The following is a 26,543-nucleotide window of genomic DNA, read 5'->3' as shown; positions in this document are numbered from 1 at the left end:
TTCTATTTGGAATAAGATGCCTAAATTAGATGCGGCCTTTTCACAGGTCTCCAGGAAGACCGACCTAGCATTCGAGGATATGGGCAATCTGACAGATGCCATGGATAAGAGGATGGACTCTCTCTTAAAAAAAGCCTGGGAGTCCATAATTGGGAATTTAAAGCCGGAATTGGCAGTTACGGTAGTGGCCCGTAATTTGGAGCACTGGCTTTCAAAAATCCAAGAACACATTGAAGCTGAGACGGATAAGGAGACTATTTTGGCTTCCTTCCCTACAATTTTAAAAGGGGTAGCCTATATTGCTGATGCTTCGGCAGAATTCGTCCGCATGTCGGCTAGGTCGGCAGCTCTGGCTAATTCCGCCAGAAGAGCTCTCTGGCTCAAGACTTGGTCAGGAGACATTGCCTCCAAGTCCAAATTATGTGCGATTCCGTTTACAGGAGATCTCCTGTTTGGTCCCGGTCTGGAGTCAGTCTTAGACCGCACGGCGGATAAGAAAAAATCTTTTCCGTTCAAACGTAAAACTCCACTGAAAGGGCGGGGGTTTCGTCCCCAAAGACACACAGGGGTCCCTAAACCAGAAAATCAGAAAAAGATTTGGACACCCAGGGGTAGGGGAAGGGGAGCGATTTTTCGCCCTCCTGACCAGCCCCCTAAGAAACAATGACTCCCAGATCAGGGTGGGGGGAAGGTTGGGGACCTTCCTCCCACAATGGGAGTCTATCTCCCCAAACAGGTACGTCTTGGCGATTGTAAGAAGGGGGTACTCCCTGGAGTTCTCATCACCTCCCCCTCAGAGGTACCTGGTCACTCAGCTCCCCAGAGACAAAGAAAAGGCGGAAGCTCTAGTAGGGGCCTTGAAGGATCTGGAGGACCAAAATGTGGTTCTCAGAGTCCCAAAAGTGGAAGAGAAAAAAGGGTTTTATTCCCATATATTCGTGGTAAGGAAACCCTCCGGAAAGTACAGGTTAATCTTAAACCTAAAACCACTGAACAAGTCAGTAGCATACAAAAGATTCCGTATGGAGTCAATCTTTACGGTGAGGGCCCTCCTACCACAGAATTGCTTTATGGTCTCCCTGGACCTCAGGGACGCGTACCTGCACGTACCCATTGCAGAGGGGTCTCAGGAGTTTCTGCGGCTAGCAATAGACTTGGGAACATCGGTGGTGCACCTGCAGTTCCAGGCCTTGCCATTTGGTCTATCCTCCTCACCCTGCGTGTTCACAAAGGTCCTGGCAGAACCTATAGCCCTTCTGCGTCTTCAGGGAGTAGGCATAATAGCATACTTGGACGACCTGCTTCTTTTTGCAGCGTCCCCGGGGCAGTTATACAGGGACCTGGAATTAACCAAGAGGACCCTTATGGACCTAGGGTGGCTGTTGAACCTGGAGAAATCCAGCCTGGTACCATCACAGCGCATTCCTTATTTAGGGTACATCCTAGACTCCACCCTTCTAAGGGTCTTTCTCCCATTAGAGAAAGCTCTAAAGCTGGACAGGTCGGTAGCTGCCCTCCAGGGCAGCCATCAGGTTTCAATCAGGTTCCTGATGTCAGTACTGGGGTTGTTAACCTCCACCCTGCCGGCGGTCCAGTGGGCCGGGTTTCACTTTCGGGTCCTACAGGCTTTCCTACTAAAAATCTGGGATCATAGCTCAGAACGCCTAGACATCCTTGTACAAGTCCCAAGCCAGGTAAAGAGATCTCTCTGGTGGTGGAGGAAGAGCGCCAATTTGTCGCAGGGTCGACTGTGGCATATCCAGTCTCCACAAGTGGTTACCACAGACGCAAGCGGCAGAGGTTGGGGAGCTCACCTGGGGGTCCTTCCAGCACAGGGTGTTTGGAAAGCGGCAGAGCAGAGACATTCCTCCAACTGGAAGGAGCTGAGGGCGATCGGACTAGCCCTCATTTTCTTTCAGGAGAGGCTTCAAGGACATCACGTCCAGGTGAGGTCAGACAACGCCTCGGCCGTGGCCTATGTGAACAAACAGGGTGGCACCAGGTGTGTAACCCTGTCGGCCATTACAACAGAAATGTTTCGCTGGGCCGAGACAAACACCCTGTCCTTATCAGCAATCTTTATAAGGGGAATAGAAAACAGTACAGCAGACTTCCTCAGTCGAAGCCAGCTGAGGGAGGACGAGTGGTCCCTCAATCAGGAGGTCTTCCATCTCTTGGTCAAGAGATGGGGGTCTCCAGAGATACACCTCTTTGCGTCCAGACAGAACACAAAAACCCTTTGTTTTTTCTCTCGGGGCAGGGGAGAGGGAGCAAGAGGGATAGATGCCTTGTCCCAGAGCTGGCGTTTCGGACTTTGTTACGCCTTCCCACCCCCAGTTCTTCTACCACTGGTCCTAAGGAAGCTTCAGTGGGAAAACACCTCACTTATCCTAGTGGCACCCCACTGGCCCAAGAGAGCTTGGTTCTCAGTTCTCAAACAACTGACTGTAGAACCTCCCTTTTTCCTTCCACTTCGAGAAGATCTCCTCTCGCAGGGACCAGTCCTATGCCCACAGGTACACAGGTGGAACCTTGCGGCGTGGCTACTGAAGTGTCCTTACTAAGATCCAGAGGTTTTTCGGACAAACTGACTACCACCCTTCTTAACAGTAGGAAAAAGGAGACACGTTCCATTTATAGAAAAGTCTGGCTTCGCTTTAATGCCTGGTGCCGAGAGTTTTCCTTTTCAGCACAAAGCCACACGTCCGTTCTAGAGTTCCTGCAGTGCGGAGCGGATAAGGGCTTATCAGTGAGCACCCTTAAAAGTCAGGTCTCAGCCCTTAGTGTGTTTCTAGAGACCCATCTAGCCTCTAATCCTTGGGTAATCAGGTTCTTTAGGGCTTTGTCCAGACAGAAACCTTCTCAGGGTCCCCCCTTCCCCAAGTGGGATCTTTCGTTAGTTTTACAGGTGTTAACAGGTTTGCCTTTTGAACCCCTAGACAAATGTTTGTTAAAAGATTTAACACTTAAAACAGTCTTTTTGGTTGCAGTGACCACTGCCAGGAGGGTCAGCGAATTAGAAACACCCTGTCCATTCGACCTCCTTTTTGCGTTATTTTTCCGGATCGGGTTGTTTTTAAAACCGATCCGGCCTTTTTGCCTAAAGTGGCTTCCAAATTTCATAGAAGCCAGGAGGTTGTATTGCCTTCATTTTGTTCCAATCCCTCAGGTGAAAGGGAATTCAAGTTTAGTACACTAGATGTCAGGAGATGCATCCTACAATACTTGGAGCTGACCCAAAGCTTTAGGAAGTCAGACTCTTTATTTGTTTTGTTTTCCGGAGCCAGAAAGGGACAGAAAGCGTCTCGACGCACAATTGCTAGATGGCTTAGATTAGTTATTGGGCAGGCTTACTCCTTGACTGGTAGGAAAGTCCCTACAGGAATAAAGGCACACTCTACTCGAGCGGTGGCTACTTCTCAGGCTGAAAGGGCTGGAGCAACGCCAGATCAAATATGCAGAGCCGCAACTTGGTCCAGCTACGCCACCTTCGTCAAGCATTATAGAGTAGACTTGGTGTCAGCAGGCGAACAAGCTTTTGGGAGAAAAGTCTTGCAAGCCGTAGTCCCACCCTAATTGTAAGTACTCGATTATCCTCTCTATTTGTGGCTGTCCTGAAAGACGGATAGGGAAAAATGGAGTTACACTTACCGGTAACGTCCTTTCCAGTAGTCTTTCAGCACAGCCCTGGTTACCCACCCGAAAAGTTGGAAGATTGGTTTTTAGTCCAGGAACATAGTATGATATTGATGTTTAAACTATGGATTACTAACATGTTCTTGTGTCTCCCCAGCGGACCGGAGGTGCTCGTATAAAAACTGAGGTCTAGCAGGGGGAGGAGAGAATTTGAAGGCTGTGCAGTGTTTCCTAAAGGAAGAGGAGGAGCCTATCTCTCTATTTGTGGCTGTCCTGAAAGACTACTGGAAAGGACGTTACCGGTAAGTGTAACTCCATTTTTTTTTACTTATGTCCACTGAACGATTTATCGGTCATTACATGATGGCACTATCGTTTGCGCTCACGACCGAACGTTCGTTTTTCGAAAGTTCAATCGGACAATTTTTCGTGGAGTGTATGGCCAGCATAAGACTGTAGAACATCAGTACCATCATGAGAGGATCATTAAATTTTACCTTCTTGTGCCGTAGAGCAAATACATGTTTTATGGGTAAATGTCAGTATTCTATCCCAGTACAATTCTTTAGGAGAGATATTCTAATTTAGAGGGGAATTGTGGAATTTGTGGGTGGGTATTCTGTAGTAAAAGTTGCTATAGTACGGAAACTGAGTGTCTATGGCTATTAGTTTACAGAAATAGCATTTCAAATCCTGTTTAGGTTCTCAAGCGCAGGTACAATGGTAGCAAAGCTCTTATATTATGGTTCAGTTGAGAATTCCATCTTCATGTTAGATGGATTGTGGCAAAAGGGTAAGATCTAGAATAGAGAGGGTAGTTTGCATTGTTGTGGTGTTTGATTAAGCCAAATCACACTTGATCTATTCCAAGAAGTGAGGTTGGTTTGGGAAGGAGGGGGGATCGCATAGTCGCCAAATGGGGGCAGTGTCTAGTTGATAGTAAACCCTTGTCCATAGAGTGAAAGAAAGAAAGGGTTGGGACTTTAAATGAGATGCGTGTTGATGCAAACAGTATGTATAAGTAAATAAATAAAGTAGTATAGCGTAATAACAGGCTCAAACTTACCAACCAAATTGCAAGCCAAATTCAACTGTCTAACTTAGTATGTTAAAAGCAGAGTATTGGTTGCACACATTTGCAAATATATGGATAAGCCACAGGCCGCTTACAAGGCTCTCTGCATTCCTGTGGTCCTAACTAAACTTTTCTAGTTTCCTGGTTGGTAAGTCTGAGCCTGTTATTACGCTATACTACTTTATTTACTTATACATACTGTTTGCATCAACACGCATCTCATTTAAAGTCCCAACCCTTTCTTTCTTTCAATTTTCAGGGATGGAGGCATGTGTCATCCACATGCCTCATTCAAAGTCCCGTTTCCATGCTTGTCCATATAGTAGCAGAAAAATAATTTTAAACCGTGATAGTCTTTCTGCCTAGAGTGTTGTTGAAGTTTAATAGGACAGAGCCCTTCCTTCCTCCTGCTTTTCTTCACAACAAAAGTGGCCCATCTGTTTTCTAAGATTTAAAAGAGCAATTTTTTCATGCTTAGAGTAATTAGGCAAACATTTGTGTATAGATATATACAAAACATTATAAATACCCTTTTTCAATTTTTTTTTATAAGTGATCCCATTCCCTCTTATCCCCCTGTTCTCAGCTGCATAGCCGGGGGGAGGAGAAGCAACAGCACGCTGATCTTTCCAGTGAAAGGCTGTGCAGGAGCACAAAATTGACACAAAATTGTCATATTAACAAGTTATTTCTCATACACAGCATATGCATACTTGCAATTACACCCCAAAACACATTTTGCTACTCATTCTGAGCATGGTAATACCACATGTGAGACTTTTTCACAGCCTAACCAACTTTAAAGCAGCACCTACAGGCGTTCTAGGGACATAAATTACACAACTAATTTCCTGACTACCTATTACATTTTTGAAGGCTCTGGAGCACCAGGACAGTGGAATTACTCACAAAATGACCGCATTTTGGAAATCAAACACCCCAATGTATATTCTATGAGGCATTATGAGTCTTTTGAACATGTCATTTTTTTCCACAAGTTTTTGGAAAGCGTGGAAAGAAAATGAAAACTTTTTTTTTTCTACAAAAAGTTGTGAATTTATACAATATTTCTAACAGCACAAAAATTACATCCCAAAAAACATTCTGCTGCCACTTCTGAGTATGGAAAAAAATCACATGTGTGATACTTTTACACAGCCTGGCCACATACAGGAGGCCTAACATCCAAGCAGCACCATCAGGTGTTCTTGGGACATAAATTACTCATTTATTTCCTATCGACCCATCACATTTTTGAAGACCACATAGCATGTACAGTGGGGGAAATCATTATTTGATCCCCTGCAGATTTTATAAGTTTGTCCACTTACAAAAAAATGAAGGGTCCTATAATTTTTTATCATAGGTGCATTTTAAAAGATAAAGACAGAATATTAATTAAAAATCCAGAAAAAACACATGATACAAATGTTATAAATTGAGTTGCAGTTTAGTGAGTAAAATAAATATTTGATCCCCAAGCAAAATCTAACTTGGTACTTGGTGGAGAAACCCTTATTGGCAAGCACAAAGGTAGGATGTTTCTTGTACAAAAGACAGACCCCCCAGGGGAGAACAAAAAGAGACCCCCTTATCCCTTGATGAAAACCATGGCTATGGCTATGGCTATTGGTTGAAACATGTCGGGTCAAACATCATCATCGTGACGTCAATATCGTCACTGATCGACCACGTCGTTTGGAAGCATGCACTCTGTGCTAGATGGGCTCTGGATGATTCATACACCTCTGAAGCCGGATGCTGATATGCTCGTTTGAGCCACGCTACTAGCAGGAGAAGGCAGGCATGGGAAGCGGATCACTATCCCAGACCATCACCAGCTAGGACGCCGGCTTAGGACATTTATGCTCCTCCTAGCAGCATAGCAAGAGACTTTATCCCCAGCATGGGGGCCATTAAACCTTGCTGACATCTCCAGCCGCCGGAATACATAGCGGTTGGCTGTTATTGATTCCCCATATATGGGAGAGGAGGAACTTCTGCCATTAGGATGATCCTTTCTAACCCCGGCTTGGTCCAATGCATACACAATATCATGCTGGTGTCCTACTTTATTTATTTTTTAACCACTTAAGACCCTGACCTTTATGCAGGTAAAGGACCTGGCCAGTTTTTGCGATTCGACACTGCTTCGATTTAACTGACAATTGCGCGGTCGTGCGATGTGGCTCCCAAACAAAATTGGCGTCCTTTTTTTCCCCACAAAGAGAGCTTTCTTTTGGTGGTATTTGATCACTTCTGTGGTTTTTATTTTTTGCGCTATAAACAAAAATAGAGCGACAATTTTGAAAAAAAATCAATATTTTTTACTTTTTGCTATAATAAATACCCCCAAAAAAGATATAAGAAAAAATAAGTTTCCTCAGTTTAGGCCGATACATATTCTTCTACATATTCTTGGTAAAAAAAAAATCGCAATAAGCGTTTAACGATTGGTTTGCGCAAAATTTATAGCGTTTACAAAATAGGGGATAGTTTTATGGCATTTTTATTAATATTTTTTTTTTTTTACTAGTAATGGCGGCGATATGCGTTTTTTTTTTTTTTTCGTGACTGCGACATTATGGCGGACACATCGGACAATTTTGACACACTTTTAGGACCTTTGTCATTTTCACAGCAAAAAATGCTATACAAATGCATTGTTTACTGTGAAAATTACAATTGCAGTTTAGGAGTTAACCACTAGGGGGCGCTGTAGGGGTTATGTGTGACCTCATATGTGTTTCTAACTGTAGGGGGGGTGGGGCTGGACGTATGATGTCACTGATCGCCTTGGTTAATATCTTGGTATCTTGGTTTTTCATAAAAACACATGCTGGTGTCCTACCTATAAAATTCTAGAGCTGTGTGAACTTACTGCATATCCAGCTGCTTGCTCTCTTGGTCCTGCTTTGCATTCCTTTCTACTACCCTTCTTTTTGCTGCTTTTTACTGGCTTCAAATTTATTTGACCTACTACATTGACCAATTGCAATAACAGCCTCATATCATTGGACTCATTTTGTCCCTATGCGGTGTTGGTATAATTTGGTGTTGGTGTAGGGTTTTGAGTGCCTGTTTTTTATATGGGTTTGCAAATTTTCTACCAATAAATTCAATTTTTCTATGCGGCGTGGTCCGCCCTTGACTTCTTTATCTGGGGGTCTCTTTTTGTTCTCTGTCTTTTGTACTGTTATTTGGCCAATGGGCACCGCATCTTTTTGGTGAGTCCACAATCTATGGTATACTGTGCTAGGTTTCATTCCTGTACAGTTATCTGCTATTTAGTGAGCAGGGGACCTATTCCCCCTTTTTCCTAGGATGTTTCTTGTAGTTGGTTACCAGGTTTGCAAACATCTCAGGAGGGATTTTGGTCAGATCAAATCCTTAAGGTTTCTTTGCTGTCTCTTGACAACTCGACGTTTCAGCTCCCTCCATAAATTTTCTGTAGGAGTAAGGTCTGAAAACTGGCTAGGCCACTCCATGACCTTAACGTTCTGCTGTATGTTCTGGGTCATTGTCATGCTGGAAGACTTATCTTTAGTGTTCTTGTTGAGCGAGGACGGTTCTGATCCAAGATTTTACAATACATGGCCCCATTCATTGGCCCCTCAATGTGGCAAAGACAATGTGTACCTTTGGCAGAGAAACAGCCCCAACGCATAATGGCCCAGATTCACAAAAGAGATACGACTGCGTATCTCCTGATACGCCGTCGTATCTCTGTTTTAGGGGCTTCCTAACTATGCGACTGATTCATAGAATCGGTTACGCATAGTTTGCCCTAAGATCCGACAGGTGTAATTGTTTTACACTGTCGGATCTTAGGATGCAATACCGCGGCCGCCGCTGGGGGGAGTTCGCATCGTAAACCAGCCTCGGGTATGCAAATTAGTACTTACGGCGATCCACAACGGTTTTTCGCGTTCGCTACGTCGCTGCTAGTCTAGTTTCCTGTCGCAAAGTTAGTCCTCCTTTTAGCTGCCCTAACTTTACACAGCCCATGTTAAAGTATGGCCGTCGTTCCCGCGTCGAAATTCCAATTTTTTTTTTCTTGCGTAAGACGTCCGGGAATACAAAAGTACGCTACGCACGTCGCCGTTCGAAAAAATGACGTCACTTCGCACAAAGCACGGCGGGAAATTCAAAAGTGAGCATGCGCAGTAGGTCGGCGCGGGAGCGCGCCTAATTTAAATGGCACACGCCCCTTTGAATTACGCGGGCTTACGCCGGAGGCCGCCGGCGTAGGTTTTCATTGCAAGTGCTTTGTGAATCAGGCACTTGCGATGAAAACTTGCGGCGGTGTAACGTATCTACGATATGTTACGCTGCCGCACTTCTACGTGAATCTGGCCCAATGTTTCCACCTAATTGACTGTAGGGATGGTGTTCTTAGGTTCATAGTTAGCATTACTCTTCCTCTAAACACAGCAAGAGAGCTACATTTTGGTCTCATCTGACCACAGCACGTTCTCCCAATCCTGCGCTGAATCATTTAGATGTTCATTGGCAACCTTCAGATGGGCCTGCATGAAGAATAGTTATTAATATCTAATATTCTTGTATCTCAAGGGCGTTTCTGAATTATGAATATTATTCATAGTCAGGTTGACTTGAAAACAAAGTGAATTTATTTTATCACAGGTGGCATCATAAATACAATGAAAAAATAAAATTACAGTTCAGTGTAGATAAAAATATATAAAATAGAATAGATGGTGCTGTAGCATGCTTATGAAAGCATGTGACCTTCATACTAGCAGCTTCAGTCTTCCATGCTGTCTTCTGAGTGTTTCCAACGTGAAGCCGGAAATGATGTTCTAATGCCGCGTACACACCATCACTTTATGTGATGAAAAAAAACGATGTTTTTAAAAACGTCACTTTAAATGACCGTGTGTGGGGGAAAACTTTGTTTTATGTCTTGTAAAAAACGACAAAAAAAAATTGAAGCATGCTTCAATTTTATGTGTCGTTTTTCAAAACGTCGTTTTTTACTTCACAGAAATTGACCGTGTGTAGCAAAAAACTACATTTAAAACAACGTTTTTACACCCGCGCATGCCCAGAAGCTAGTTATGAAGCAAGCTTCAATGGAAAAACTTGGTGAACGTAACCTCGCTTTGTGTAGGCAACTTCGTCTTTGAAAATTTAAGTTTCAAAAACTTATTTTTTTACTTCACAGAAAATTTTGTTATTTTTCATCACATAAAGTGATGGTGTGTATGCGGCATTAGACTTTTGGTAATATTCAGCTGTTCTCCTTGTCAGTCTTTGAGTAAATATGACAGTGTTAGCTTTCAAAGTGGGTGTGAGTATGTGAGTGTGTCTTTGTGTGTTTTCGTGTCAGTGTGTCGTGCAAGTGTGTTGTGCAAGTGTGTCGTGTCGTCTTAAAGCATAGCTTATATATATGTTACGAATGAACGTCATTGCCTCGTACATACAAACTTAGAACCTTGTATGGCACACATTCATTTCTGCCAACTTCAGCAAATATGTTAGAGTCATATGGAGTTTTATTGACAAACACACGTGGTACTCTATACTTAGAGTGGTGTGCTGATGATGTAACGTCCTAACCAAACATCTCCTATATGAACATATATTACTAACTATAACTTCATTAAGTAACTATATACTAATACATATTAGTATGACTAAGACTCCACCAACTTAACAATAATATAAAAAAGTATATATTTTTTCTCACTACGTAAATACTGATCTATTCTGGAGATCTATTCTTGTCATCCTACACCAAGATGCCCTATATGTCATTCTCAAATTGGCTAACCAGAAAAATCCATAAATACTCAGCTTTAGATTGAACAATCTGTCATATCAATTGATAAAGGTCATTCACTCATACCTAATTTACTATGATTAATCATGAAACGAAATATGTTTTGCAAGCTTGCCATGAATACATTTATAACACCTATAAGTGCCGAATTATGAATTTGAAATAATATTCTAACACTGCACATGTGCCTTCTTGAGGAGAGGGTCCTTGCTGGTGCTACAGGATTTCAATCCATGGCGGCATATTGTGTTACTAGTGGTTTGTTTGGTGACTGGCAGCGATTGATGGTTATTTTGTATTTCTTTCATGTGCAAATAATCACACCAACAGTTGTCTCCTTCTTACCAAGCTTCTTGCTGGTGGTCTTGTAGCCCATGCCAGCCTTGTGCAGGTCTACAATCTTGTCCCTGACATCCTTTGACAGCTCTTTGGTCTTCCCCATGATGGTGAGGTTTGAATGGAAGAAAGAGATTCTGTGGACAGGTGTTTTTTATACAAATAACGAGTTGTCGTTGGGAGCACTACAGTATTCTGTGTACCACAGGACTATTCTGTGTACGACTTGAGCACATACTATAGCCAGTCTGTGGGAGCCAGAATTATTGTTGGTTTATAGGGGTTCAAATACTTTTTACTCACTGCACTGCAACTCAATTTATAACATTTATGTCATGTGTTTTTCTGGATTTTTGGTTGATATTTTGTCTCTATCATTTAAAATACACATATGATAAAAATTATAGACCCTTGATTTCTTTGTAAGTGGGCAAACTTACAAAATCTGCAGGAGATCAAATAATTATTTCCCCCACTGTACATACCAATAACAGCCCAAAATATATTCTGCTGAACAAGGTGTAAACAAAAACAAAAAATTACCTGTGATTTTAGAAGCGTAGTGGGCCACAGAGGAGGGCATCAATCCAGGCAGCAGGCAGGGATGTGGTCAGCGACAGGAATTGTCCAGGCAGGAGGCAGGAATACTGTCCATATTCATTACAGGCAGCAGGTAGATATACCATCAGCATGGTCCTTAAAGTCCTGGGTTATTACAAGCAGCAATATGGTCGGGCACAGCCAAAGTATTGGTCCAGGCAGCAGGAAGGAACATGACTGCGGGATGACTGCGGATAGGCAAGTATGTTCCTCTGCCCTAGTCAAAATGTGGTTCACCTTCCTCTGGGCTGCGTTACGTGACTTCTGTTGCCCCCTTGGCGATTGATATAGGCCACTGCTGTGGTATTGTCGGACTGTATCCTGACGGAACAATTCTGTAACCTGAACTCCCAGGCCATTAGAGCCAGACGTATTGTCCGAATCTCTAGGATGTTGATGGGCAGGTGATTAGTCAGGCTTATAGTCTGAAGAAAGGGTTCCGCCTTTTCAGGTTAAAGCACACTTTACCAGGGCAGTCAGTGCTTCATGGGCAGTGGATCACCAAGCCTCTGTGGCTCAGATTTGCAAGGCCGCTACTTGGTCGTCAGTACATACTTTCACAAAAACTCTATTAGTTGGATGTAAGTTGGCAGGAGGATGCCGCCTTCGGGCCCAGTGTGCTGCAGGCAGCAGTATAGATCCTATATAGGTATAGGTCCTGGCGGCGGCTGTTTTGCTTTGTGTCTCCCTCCCCTCAGAAGGCATTGCTTTGGTACATCCCACATAGTTATGAATATGGTGCTCTGTGTCCCGTGATGTACGATAAAGAAAATAGGATTTGTCTTGGCGTACATCATGGGACACAGAGGTCCTGCTCCTCTTATTGGGGGATATATATATATATTGCTTTTCTACAAAAACTGAGGTACTCCCTGGATGGGAGGGGTTATATAGGGAGGGGGACTTCCTGTCTTTTGAGTGTACCAGTGTCCATTCACCTATAGGTGGCGTATAACCCACATAGTTATGACTAGGGTGCTCTGTGTCCCGTGATGTACTCTAAGAAAAGGATTTTACAGGTAATCTGTTATAAAAATCCTATTATTTCCTTGTGCAATTCCCATGCTTCTACCACGACTACTGATTTAGTCACAGATTTATGTGACCTATAGTGAATTTGATTTTGCAACTTGCTATAGTGAATACCTTTTCCGACTAGATTTAGTCATTTTCGATGGATTTTAGTTGCTTGTGACCATTTGTTTGCCAATTTTCCAGATTAGGTGCTATAGTAAATAAACTCCAGTGTCTTTGTATTACCCTTGTGTTTCTTATTTCTGTGATTTATACTGAAACTAATTGACCTATAGTTTCCTACATTGTCCCACATTTCTACATCTGCAAACAGGTCTATATTTTTAGTAATCAGTAGGTCTAGTAACGCATTGTTTCTTGTTGGTGCATTCACCATCTGACTCATGACACTTTCCTGCAAGACATTTTATGCAATAGCGAGCCTTCGACAAATGAGTTTCTCCTGCCCAGTCAATATCTCCATAGTTAAAATCCCCAATTATTATAACATTTCCCATCCTTGCCGCCATTCTAAGCTGTGGTAAGAGGTCCGCCTTCCCCTCCTCCCTCTGGTTAGGGGGCCTATAGCATACAGTATTACTTTGCCCTTAGTTTCCTCCCTTTTGGAGCTCTACCCACAAGGATTCCACCTCCTCCCTTGCTTCATTAGTGATGTCCTCCCTCACATTCACTTGCACATCATTCTTGATATAAAGACATGATAGAGGAAACAAGTTATATGCCACACAGGTGTACTTCAGGTAATGCAGGAAGAGCTTCAGTGACCCCCGAATCCGTGAGAGACCAAATAAGACACATGGAAACAGATTTGAGTGTGTTCATAAGGTCTCTGACCTTTACTGAATACTACCGTGGCTTATATGCAAAAGAAAGAAGGGAGGGGCTGTGTTTTAATGCATATGTTTCTAAAAGTTATACAAACTCAATACTTTTCTTATCATGATTTAAACATGCTTATTTTAGTTAACAAGCACTAGCTTATGATTTTGCTTACACAACAGGCTGCTCCACGAATCAGCTTAACCACAATGACTTGCAGGGTGTGTTTCTATGCAAACTGTTAGTTATGTCAAAACACATACATTCAAAAGATAATTTCTACTGAAAGAAAATTAAGTCAGTAATTTATACATTCTTTTTTTTTCATTCAAATTTTAGTTTATTTTCAATAAAAGTACATACATTTGTACTATAACAGCAGTATACAAGTCAATAATATACAAAAAATAATAAAGCAAGTGCATTACTCCACATATTAGACATTCTTGTCGTAGTAACTGTCCATCATATCTAGCCATTTCATATGCTCATCACCATACGGTGAGAGTAAAACAGTTTGTATAAGCAAAGAAGAAAAATTAGGTTTAACTAATAATTTATAATTAAATAAAAGGATAATTCAACATGCTATAGAATTCCTTAGGGCTATCGTTGCCACACAATAAATTATTTATAAGAAAAAACCCCCATGTGTGTACTAGACCTAAGTTCATGGAACGAATAAAGGATAGGATTTCTGGAGAACAATAACCTCTCTGACACCCCCAACGGGAACTGTCTGTGTCCAAGAGGTCAAGCAAACCCTTCAATCCTCCCTCCCTCCCTCCAATAATTATCACTAAAACCCACCGGTATCTGTAAATATATATTCTCAAAACCCCTTATCAAACCTAATATCCCCAAAAGTTTGGTGGAATCCTTTAATAACCTAAACATAGGCAAATACAAATGTTTATATATTTTTTTTTTTTTTCCTAAACATAACACACTGAGAATGAGAAATAGCAAGGATTCTATCCTCATAGATAAGACAACGAGATATAATCAAAGAAAAATCAAAGAAAGGAAGAAAAAAAAAAGACAGAAGACATAAAGAGGAGTAAAAAAGAAAGAACGAAGAAGATCAGGAGAAAGAAAAAAGAAAAAGATATGGCAGCCTGCCTGCCAACGAACATCATCGTCCTCAGGATATAAATGTCATCACAGCCTTCACGGGGTAAAAGATATTCCCATAAATTTCATCCAAGGTTCCCATATTTCATGGAAAAGAGTAGACATATCCAACATGGAACAGACCCTCTTTTCTTGTTCCATAATCCATGTAACCTTTTGTTTCATATACCGGATGGAGACCGTAGTCTTTTTCCACGCAGCTGCGATTGTGATCCTGGCACCTGTCAGAATGTATAGGATGAGTTTTCTAGTAACCTTGGAGGTCTGGGGTAACATCCCGTTAAGTAAAGCAATAGTGGGGGATTGATGCAAGTTACAGCCTGTGACTCGTCTTATTATGTTAAACACCTTATTCCAGTATCCCCGTATTTTGGGACATTCCCACCATATATGTACCATAGACCCCAATCCCTGACAACCTCTGAAGCATAGGGGCGAAGTTGACGGATACATGGAAGCCAGTTTAACGGGAACTAAATACCACCTAGTATAAATTTTTACATTAGCCTCTACAAGGGATATATTCACATATCCTTTAATGGATCTAGTATAGTTACTACACCAGTCAGATAAATCCCATGTGTTATTAAGTTCCCTTTCCCAGGCCAGCATATGAGGTAATTTGGTGCAATTATTAGCAAGCGATTGATATATGATTGAAATATTCCCCTTCCTGATCAAACCCTGATCACAATTACTTTCATAAGGTGTCAATAGTCCAGAGATCGAGTCACTATCCCATAGGCTTTGTGCATAGTCATGTAGTTGAGAAAATCTCAGTTTTTCTGAGACAGGAAGACCTAGCTTGGCAATGAAGTGTTGTTCAGGAAGTGGACCCGAGCGTGAAAAAAAACGACCTATACGATACAACCCTTTATCATGCCACCATTTGAAAGAATCTATATCAATTTTAGCAACAAAGAGTGGGTCTAGAAAAACACTCGATAAAGGCCTGCCTTTAGAAATTAGAGAGGGATTGTTTTTAAGTGAATCCCATAAAACTAAGGTTTGAGAAAGAGTCGGAGATAATATAGAAGGCCTATTCTTGGTAGGACTCCACATTAACTCCTCTATCGTTAGATTCGGGGTCGCCTGCTCTTCTATATCTAACCAGTCAGGGCGTTCATGTTTAAGAAAAGTTTCCGATAACTGTGCCAATCTCGCTGATTGATAGTACCATAATAAGTTGGGTACCCCCAGACCACCCTGTTCAGGCAAGTTATAGAGAGTGCGAGATGGAAGGCGTGGACCCTTATTGTTCCAAATAAACTTGATAATCTTTCCTTGAAAAGATTTTAGATGACTTTTAATTATCGGTATGGGTAATGATCTAAAAAGATACAAAAGCCTAGGGAGAAGAGTCATCTTAACCGAGTTAATTCTACCAATCCAACCTATATTCTGAGTACCCCAATCTTTCAAATCTTTCTCAAGTTTTCTATACATAGGGGGATAATTGGCCAAATACAAATTTTGGATGTTGGGGGTCAAATAGATACCCAGGTATTTGATATAAGAGGTGTCCCATTTGAATCCATAATCTTTCTTCAGTAGAGAAACCGTGGATTCAGAGAGAGAAACATTGAGGGCCCTAGACTTGGCCATATTCACAGTTAGACCTGAAACCATAGAGAATTTGTCTAAAAGAGAATATATTTCCGGTAGGGATGTATCTGGAGCGGTCAAAAATAGTAAAAGGTCATCTGCAAATAAGGCACATTTATGCTCCATTTTGGCACATCTAACTCCCCTGATATTTGAGTTTTCACGAATAGCCATAGCCAGGGATTCCATGACTATTGCAAATATCAGGGGAGATAAAGGGCAGACCTGCCTAGTACCCCTATGGATCTCAATAGGTTCCGAAAAAATACCCTGAAAGCGTATATTAGCTTTAGGGTGAGAGTAAAGTGCAGATAAGACTCCAAGAAATTTCGTGCCAAACCCCCAACGTTCCATCACTCCGAACATAAATGGCCATGATACTGAGTCAAATGCTTTCTGAAGATCTATAGAAAGAAGCATACCCCTTTGATTATTATCACCAGTCCAACCCGAGTTCAATATAGAAATCAGATCTACAGCCCTCCTAACCTGATCAGGACCTTGCCTTCCAGCGATGAAGCCTACTTGATCTTTACTAACATACTGGCCAATGAAAGAGGACAATCTATTGGCCATTATCTTAGTGAGTATCTTAAGATCGTTATTAATAAGAGATATTGGTCTATAGTTTTCCACCAGGCTATGATCCTTTTCTGGCTTAGGGATAACCGATATATAAGCCAAATTGAGTTGCCTGTCTATGGGAACTCCACCGGTCATGTGGTTGAAAAATCTAACCATGTAGGGTGTCAAAATGCTCGAATATGTTTTATAATATGCACTCGAAAACCCATCAGGGCCCGGGGCTTTATCTAATTTTAGGTTTTTAATCACTAACGATACTTCCTCAGCTGATATGGGAGATTCCATCACCTCTCTATGTATTTCAGTCAATTGAGGAAGATTCAAATTGTCCAGAAAATCATCCATTCCCTCTGAAGAAAAATCATCAGTGGACGCATAAAGCTTAGAAAAAAAATCATGAAAGGCCTCCATTATCTTCCTAGGATTCAGGGTGAAAGAACCATTAATCATCCTTATTTTAGGGAGAGTCCGTGATTGAAATCTAGGTGACAATTTATGAGCTAGCATTGGGCCTATTTTATCTTTAAATTTATAGAATTTAGCACCAGTCCATTTCATGTCTTCCCCTGCTTTAGTTGTAAGTACCAAGTTCAGGGCAGATCTAGCTGCATCAAGTGCCTGAGTAGGAAAGTTAAGAGGATCAGATTTATGTTTTTTACGGAGGTCTAAATAGTTGTTTTCCAGTCTCCTTATGTCCAGGTTCCTTTGTTTCTTGAGGTTAGCGGCCACTTGTATAATTTTGCCCCTGATAGAAGCCTTGTGGGCAGCCCACAAAGTTTCAGGGGATACATCTTCTGTATCATTATGCTCAAAGTATTCTAGAAGAGATCGCTCAATATCCTTCATTAGGACAGGATCCTTCAAAATAGACCTATTTAGTGTCCAATGAGACACTTTAGGAGAAGTGTCCTCTCTCCTCAGTGACAAAAGAACCATCGAGTGATCTGACCAAGGAACATCAACTATATGAGACTTAATGGCAGCTGGGATGTGATGGTTAGAGATCAATATATGATCTATACGAGAATAAGAATGGTGAGGGTTAGAATAGTGAGTATAGTCTTTAGTTTTGGGGTTCAACTCCCTCCAGATGTCAGTTAATCTAGACTGATGTAGAATGCGTGCTACTTGCAAACTAATTTTAGTTGGTCTGATGATTCCATTAACAGAAGGTTTGGACTTATCCAATCCCGCGTCAAAAGCTAGGTTAGAGTCCCCACCCATAAGAATGATCCCCTCCATATATGGACGGAGGGTATCAAGCATCTGTGAGAAAAACTTTTTCTGACCTCTGTTAGGTGCATAATAAGAAATAAATGTGTACAGTCTTCCATCAAGGGTACCTTGTAGCAAAAGAAACCTACCTTCCGGATCTCCAAATTCTTTAATCAGGTTAAAATTACAATACCTAGAAAACAGAATGGCCACACCCTTAGTTTTGTTTTCTGCTTTAGCAAGGTAAAATAATGGAAAGTGGGCATGCAAAAAGGAGGGGTTATATCGTTTAGGAAAGTGGGTTTCTTGAAGGAAAGCCACATCTACACGGAGAGACTTGTATACTTGAAAGGCTTTGCGCCTCTTAATAGGAGAATTCAACCCCTGAGTGTTGTGAGTAACAACACTAAGGGGTTTAGATACATCATTCGATCCAGCCATAAGTCTCGTCAACATCTACGGACAGGCAGGACCGTATAGATATCATCAGTAGTCCCGTAAATACGAACAATGGCAGGCAGGCTGAAGAGATGAAGAGAATATGAAGAAGAAAGAAAAAGAAATAGAAAGAAGAGATAAAAAGAGAAAAATAAAAAAACATATTGCACAACAAATTATTAGATCGTGCAAGTTCAATTCGTGACCAAGAATGGGGGAAGAGATTGATTCTCCTTCCCTCATTCAAACAAGAAACTTTAGCATAGTCCCAGAAAAGGACTATATTCTTACCCATTGGGTCGACAAAGTGTCGACACAAGAGATAAGTTGAGGTTTAATACCTCACCGTCGTCAGTTGTCGACAAATCAAAAATTACATCTTAAAACAATTTCAAGAAAAAAGGCATTTTGAATCAGAGGATGACCAAAAAAAGAGGAGAAAAATCTAAAGAAAAACGGCATTCAACTAGGTATGCAATCCCGGAATCTTTTTTTTTTTTTTTTCCAAAAGCATCCGGGATAAAATTCATCTGAATCAAAGAATAAGAGATACGTCCTGGGTAAGTCTATTCAATATTCAGGGGACTTGGTCACCTCCAATTTTCCTGTATTTGACCTTGTTCCATGGATTCTGAGTCGGACTAGTAGGAGTGTTCCTCTTGGCAGATTGAACTGGAGGTGGAGTAGTGTCCATGGCAGGTTCAAGAGAAATAATTTTCAGATCAAACAGAAGTCGTTCACCCTCTTGGAAACTATGTATTACATTATTTCTACCATTATAATTGAATTTTAAGGCGAAGGGGAAAGCCCATTTATATTTGATGTCCTTGTTAATGAGGGCAGATAATAACGGTTTCATCGCTCTTCTTCTCTGAATGGTATATGGTGAAATGTCAGAAAATATTTGTATTGTATTACCTTGGTATTGAAGATTCTCCTGTTGTCTGGACCGTTTCATAATGTCCTCCTTGGTGGAGAAATAATGAGGCTTGACCACCACATCCCTGGGCAAACCATCTCTTCTTAGTGGACCTAATGATCTATGAGCCCTATCAATTTCCAATTTTATATCAGGCATAGATGGAAGGAGGATTCTCATAATGTCTCGTATTGCTGAATGAACGTCCACAATGGACTCAGGTAGACCCCTAACCCTGAAGTTTTCTCTTCTTGACCTGTTTTCCAAATCATCAATCTTAGCCTGAGCGGTCTCCAGTTGTTCTTGCAGGAAATGGATATGGTCATCATGTTGTTCAGTTTTTGAAACGTTAGTGTCCAATTTATGTTCCACAGAATCAATCCTGTTGCCAAGACATTGGAAGTCTGCCCTAATATCTTTAGTAATTTTCTCGGCCGTAAGAGCTAAACCCCTTTCCATCATTTCAGAGATCCTGTTATAGAGATCAGCAACATTGAAAGAAACTTCTGGGGCATTTTCGGCGTTAGCAGTCACTTGTATAGGGTCATGTGAGGGAGGCACCATAGGAATCCCGTGATCAGCCATTGCAGGTATTATTCCCTCCCGTACTACAGATGAAAATAAAGCTGTAGTTGTAGTTGAACCTAATGGAGGAGGTGATGAGGAGGGCGTCACATGAGACGAGAACTGTTCAGTAAACTTAGGTTCCACCACAGACACCTGAGGGCCTGTATGAGGAGGGGTGTCCATATCAAAGAGACACTCTTTGATAATTGAGTTCTTATTTTTTTTTTTGCCCTGTTTCCCCTTCATATATAAGAAGTGCTGTAATGAATTCGTATCAGCAGGAGTAAAGTTGCACTATAGTTTAGAATCAACAGTTCACTCCAATATCAGCTCCTATAGGTGTAACAGACCTATAACCATCATCAGTCAATGGGTGTTAATTATGTGATCAGTCCAAACCCAGTTTTCAGCCTTTACAGTAAGTATTGTAAAAAGACCAGCATCATAAAAATGCCTCAAATTACATATCATGCAGGTGTCATGTTAGCGGATAGGTTTGCAGCTTTTGTCGACTAACATCGGACGGTGTGTAGGAACACCTCAGTAAGTTCCCATAGCAGGGATAATCATAGGATAATCCTACAATATACAACACATACCCTGGGCACCGTATCCAGTTGGTAACCAATCTTTGACTACCGTTATTAGACTATTATTGCAGTCAGGTAGCCAGTGTACAAAGAATTACCTCAGTTTAGAGAAGAGATAAATATAATAAGAACTCCAAATAGCGTGACACAGTGGATTATGTATGTTTCAAGATGATCACAAGTCACCACACATTGAGTTTAAGCTACTGAGGCGGATTATGAGAGAAAAGTGTGTATTTCCAGTAGTTATCGCCACAGAAAAGTGTTCATATTATTTTTATAGTATCTTGAAGTATGCAGGCCGCGAGATGGCGGCGTTACCTCCTTGTATAGACCTCAAAGGGTATCTGTGGGCTTATGATGGTAAGATCGGGCTCTTTTCCCGGTCGCCGATCAGAAATACTATTCAATACTATTGAGGCAGCGTTTTACCGGTGCAAGTAAACGGATGACCTCACTCCAATTATCGGGCTCCAGGGGATGAAGTAATTAGAAAAAAAAAATAAAAGGCCAATCTGAATCCATGCAGTCTATAGTACATAAGAGCTATTCCTGTAACAATATATTCTTAGACCACAAGATGGCGACGTTCCCCCTCACAGCCTGATTATAAAGTACGTCAGAGGGCCTCAGGCATATCAGCCGTGTATCTCCACCAGTCTCCTGTCAGACATTCGTCCTGGGTCCCCCCGTCGATCGATGCGGTACAGATGGGAGAGGACTGGCAGATTAACTTGTCTGCCGTCCCCGCTGTACTCGACCGCGTCGTCGTCTGCGGCAATTGAGACCGTGGATCAAGGAGGGAGCATAGGCCTTAGGAGCGAGGGATCCGGTGCTGGGGTACAAAGAATGCCTTGTGTCTACCGGGTAACGTATCCTCCTCACCGCGATTGCTACCCTCGAGGGAGAAGACACAATGAATGTGTCAGTATTCGCCCAGTCTTCCCCACTTGAGTGCGCCTGAGGAGAAGGCTTCGTAGGCCCCAAAATGGCGACGAGATCTCTCCAACAGAGCTCCGTTACGGAGCACCGTACACCACCGGGGGACCCTTTGAAGGTACAATAATGGTACCGAAATGTACTGGGGGATATCCTGAATAGGGATGGAGGATTTAGGAGCGGTAATCTCCGATCCTAGGTACCGGATGGCTCTTGATAGAATTCGGCTAGACGGAGCCTCCACAGAAAGGCTCCATTGTCCTCCGCGTCAGGCCACGCCCCCTAATTTATACATTCTATTACAATCCCCTCTTTGAGCCATGACTTTAAATAGCTAATTTTCCCCTCATTGTAACATAGGTAGTTTCCTTATTGTAATACATACTGAGGTAAGCTTTATTGGCAGCAGCGGGGTCAGGGGTCGGGTAGCTCTAGCAATGATACACATTACAAGTTTGAAACCTGCATATAAAAATAATAGAAAAAGCAAAATCATTATAATAGTCAAAGCAATGCCTTTCAGCCATTAAAATATTCCTCTAAATCCTAAATTCCCACTACAAAAAAAGACTCTGGCCCAGATTCACGTAGGGCGGCGTAACTTTGTGCGGGCGTAGCGTATCTTATTTACGCTACGCCGCCGCAACTTAGAGAGGCAAGTGCAGTATTCACAAAGCACTTGCGTCCCAAGTTACGGCGGCGTAGCGTAAATGGGCCGGCGTAAGCGCGTCAGCACATTCAGTGTCTCCTGGTCAGCCCGCCTCTCTCTGCTCCTGCCACTTCTCTGGTCTGCCTCTCACACTCTCCCTCCGGTCTGAGGCTACACTTACCTGCTGCCTCTACCGGTCTACCTGTCACGCTCCCAAACCTGACGATTTTGTGCCCACCACAACTGTAAGTCTCAGTGGGGTGTCCCTGTCACTAAAGCTCCACAGTTTTGCGCCTGCCACCTTTCCCGGTCCCCGGGTCTCCCATTGCCTTTCTCAGTCAAAGAGGGGGGTGGTCACAGGCCTAGTCTCCTACAGATTGCTTACAGATACCATGCTTCCTCTGCCTCTCTCCACACCATGTCACAGCACTGCATATTCTCTATATACTTTGTGAAAAGGGTGTGTCCCCCTCCCTCCAATCAGGGCTTAGAGCTCTTCTCACTGAGCTCAACACTGTGAGACATCAGATCCCCACCCCCTCCTGCTATAGCTCAGAAAAAATCCTTTGATCAGTGTGTTTTCAAAACGATCTACAGAAGAAATGGCTGCAGATAAACAGGTACAAAACATTTTTTTCTGTATATCATCTGATGCTAGTCACTTCACTGGATATATGTGAGGGTTTTTAACAATATCTATGGTCAACATTTGTGTCATGAGAGAAACATACGTTTTTGTATATTCCTGTGCTCTCTGTAAACACTTAGGTGGACTGTAGAACTTTAATATATCTGTAAACATGGCTGCTCTATTGTACAAGAGCCATGATCACCTGCATGGGGATGCATTAAAGTTCCATGCAGGTGGTTCTATTCATGTCAATTAGGATGCAGCTACTGTTTGGACACAGCCCTAAATGCAGAAAGGGTGTGTTTGGGGCCCTGTACCGTCACCCACCCGAATGTTGAATTGGATGCAGCAGCTGTGTCCATGCAGCTGCTGCATCCCAATTGACATGAATGGGGACTGCCTGCAGGCCTTATTGAAGCGGAGAATTTTACGGCTTACAGCTTACTTTATACATGTATTTCAGATATGATACCTAACTGTTTCTCAGTAATAGTGTTGGAGAAAGATACAGTCATTGATTTCTTGCCAAAGTATGTATCATTTGTTTGTAACAAACAACCATGTTAACAAGTTAATGTATTCATTGTTTATTTCAGTTATGTTTTTGCCTAAAAAAACTAAAGATAAAGAAGTTGAATCCAAATATCAGTGCATAGAAGGCATCAGTAGATTAATTTGCACTGCAAAGCATCAGCAGAATATGCTTAGAGGTAAGTGTTCTTTCATTCAGCATAACTGTGTCCACCTAAAGCATTTGTAACCCTAAAAAAATAGACCCTGTTCCCTTTAAAGCATGTTTAACCACTTCCTGCCCAAGCCAATTTTCAGCTTTCAGTGCTGTCACAATTTGAATGACAGTTGCGCGGTCATGCTACACTGTACCCAAGCAAATTTTGTATCATTTTGTTCCCACAAATAGAGCTTTCATTTGGTGGTATTTGATCACCTCTGCGGTTTTTATTTTTTGCGCAACAAATAAAAAAAGGTAAAAATTTGGGGGAAAAAAGTTTTTCGTTGTTCCTGTTTTTTTTTTTGTAAATAAGTACCTTTTCTTCTTTAATGACGGGCACTGATATGGCTGCACTGATGGCCACTGATAAGGCGGCACTGATGGGCACCGATGAGCTGGCTCCAATGAGGTGGCTCCAATGAGCGGCACTGATGGGCACCGATGAGCTGGCTCCAATGAGGTGGCACTGATAGGCGGCACTGATGGGCACCGATAAGGTGGCACTGATAGGTGGCACTGGTATGCGGCACCGATGAGCACTTATAAGCAGCACCGATGGGCACTCATAGGCGGCACTGATGGGCACTCATAGGCGGTACTGATAGGTACTTATGGGCGGCACTGATAGGTGGGCACATATGGGCACTGATAGATGGGCACTGGTGGGTGGCACTGATGACACTGGTGGGTGGCATTGCTGGGCATCACAAATTTTGTTTGTGCCATGATGGTGCCAGTCAGTGCCCATTTGTGGCACATGTTATGCATACTATGTTATGGATAAATGTTATGGATACATTTATACATGTGGATGGCCATGGGGGACTTACTTGGCCATCCACATGTTAGGTGCTTCCCTGGTGATCCTGGGCGGCATCCTGGTGGTCCAGTGTGGGCATCCGAGGGGGGCTGCGCTGATAAACAATCAGCGCAAACCCCCCCTGTCAGGAGAGCCGCCGATCGGCTCTCCTCTACTCGCGTCTGTCAGACGCGAGTGAGGAAAAACCGATCAACGGCTTTTCCTGTTTACATTGTGATCAGCCGTAATTGGACACGGCTGATCACGTGGTAAAGAGCCTCCGCCGTTGTTGCGGTGTGTCTGACTGACACACCGCACCACCGACCGCTGCGATGCGCACCCCCACAGGCGCGCATCGGCTGTTATTCTGCTGGACATCAATAGACGTCCACTCAGGATAACACAACCACTTCCCGGACATCAATATGCTATTGACCGGGCGGGAAGTGGTTAAAGTACTGTTGTGCTGTGTCATTTGGCCTCCTGTATCATCTAAAATACCTGGCTGATCCTTCCTGGTTCTGCCCTCCCCTCTGTTATCTGACCATGTTTATCATGGCTGCTGAGCCCTGACACCATGGTCAGCTTATGTGCCTCTGTCAACTCCCCCCCCCCTCCCCCGCCTGTTGACTCTGATCCGCTTACCGGGCCTCCCTTCCTGCTGCTATCATAACTAAGGCTGGATTCACACTGTATGCGGAACGACTCGCAGCAGGGGATCCAGTGCATCCCTGTTTACCATTTCAGGTCTGAATTCGGTCCAAATTTTTGTCTGAATTCAAACCTGAAACAGACCAGGAGATGCACAGGTCTCTTCTGCAAACCACTCTGCAGCTGTCCCCGGAGCAATGTGAACCAGCTCCATTGAGAGCCGGTCACAGTCTCCTGACATGCAAATTGGATGCGAAGAACCCCGTATCCAATTCACACCAGTGTGAACCCAGCCTAAGCCGCTATATACCTCATTTTATAGCACTCACATGTCTGGCCACCTTTCTTCTCTCCACTCTTCCTCCTGGCTGATGTCAGTGGGAGATTCTCAGCCACACCCGCTGTAGCTGAGGAGAGAGGCAGCCGGTCACCTGAGTGCCGAGCAGCACTATAAAATGAGGTGTAGTGGTTGGTTGCTATGAGTTACAACATCCACACATTCCGCCCTGCTGCCAGACTTCCATTAGAGACACTCCTTTAGTCAATGAACAGTTGTTTTTGTTATTTTTTTAGGGGATTGAACTTGGTTGAGGAAAAGGGACATGGATGCCCATAGAATAAATTGGTACTTTGAATAATATAGTATCTGCGTCACACCTCTAAAAAAGGACAAGATGGTTGACCCTAAACTTAACAGTCTTTTACCTCAGAACACTTCTTTCTCCAGCACACTATTTGACAGACTTTTACCTCAGAACACTGCTTCCTCCATTACACCACTTTCTGTCAGTCTTGGTAATCCTGTCATGCCATCAGAACATGACTAGGCCTCACCCTGAATAAGTCCCAGTTAATTTATTTTATGACCCTTTGTAGGCCGGGGCTTGCAGTACCACTTTATGGCAGCAACCGTTTATTTGAGAAGATTAAATGGTGATAGACTACTGATCCCAGCAAATCCTGCCTGCCCTCATGGCTGCATCGATTTGACACAAACTCCACAGTCTCTCCCTCTGGCTCTACATCCAGCTCCCCTGGCATGCCTTTTCCAGATCTTTCCACTGTGCTTTCACTCACCGACACCTGCCCTGGATCCTTCCCAAAGGACTTACTGGGGACGTGCAGACCAACTGTCTCTTCCAGCTCCTGTTCCAGTACACCTCTCCATGACCGTGTAAGGAGAGGCTCCCGAGCTCCTCTGCCTAAGGTACACCCCCCCCCAGAAGGAGGTTCCCTCAAGCACAACAGTCTACACTCCATCCTTCAGTTCGCCCAGCCGACAACTCCTCCCCCAGCAGGCTGACCATGGGTATATGTAGGAGGTCTGTCCCCTGCCCATCCCAGTTGGGGATTGGTTTGAGCTCCTCACATGTATCCCATGTCATTCCAGCTCTCTAAAGAGAGGGAAATATTCCTGCGCCAAAAATTATTTAGTGGGTTAATTTGTGGTGTGAAAAAACATGGTTTAGAAAAACATATATATATATAAAATTAGAAGTAATTACTTTTTACGCTGCTCCCCTAAAAATGGAGTGTATACCTCCTAATTTAGTGAATGGTTGTGTGGTAGGGGGCGCTGTGAGAGATATGGGTCCCTGAATAAAATGTGACTTACTAGTGGTGGGTGTAACATAAAATAACTGGTTCTCAAACAAGTGTATGGCAAAAACAATAAGTGAATTATATTAAATATAATAAATTATTTGTAAATTAACCACTTCCCTACCGGCCCATAGTAAAATGACGTCCACAAAGAACCTCTGCCGTTCAGAGTGGACGTCATA

The 26,543-nt window shown here is 42.8% G+C and overlaps 1 protein-coding gene across 5 annotated transcripts in view; it reads left to right on the top strand.

The window, feature by feature from the left end:
* PACS2 (phosphofurin acidic cluster sorting protein 2) overlaps positions 1-26,543 on the top strand; it is a 406,668-nt gene that overhangs the window by 365,300 nt on the left and 14,825 nt on the right. For all 5 annotated transcript variants that reach the window (XM_040333364.1, XM_040333363.1, XM_040333367.1 and 2 more), the window contains one exon: positions 23,176-23,289. In XM_040333364.1, the coding sequence (XP_040189298.1) occupies positions 23,176-23,289 (114 nt within the window). The remainder of the gene's footprint in view (positions 1-23,175; positions 23,290-26,543) is intronic.

This window comes from Rana temporaria, chromosome 13 (genome assembly GCF_905171775.1).
Source record: "Rana temporaria chromosome 13, aRanTem1.1, whole genome shotgun sequence".
Taxonomy (NCBI): Eukaryota; Metazoa; Chordata; class Amphibia; order Anura; family Ranidae; genus Rana; species Rana temporaria.
The sequence above is the reverse complement of the archived record's forward strand: the minus strand, read 5'-3'. Positions and strand labels throughout refer to the sequence as shown.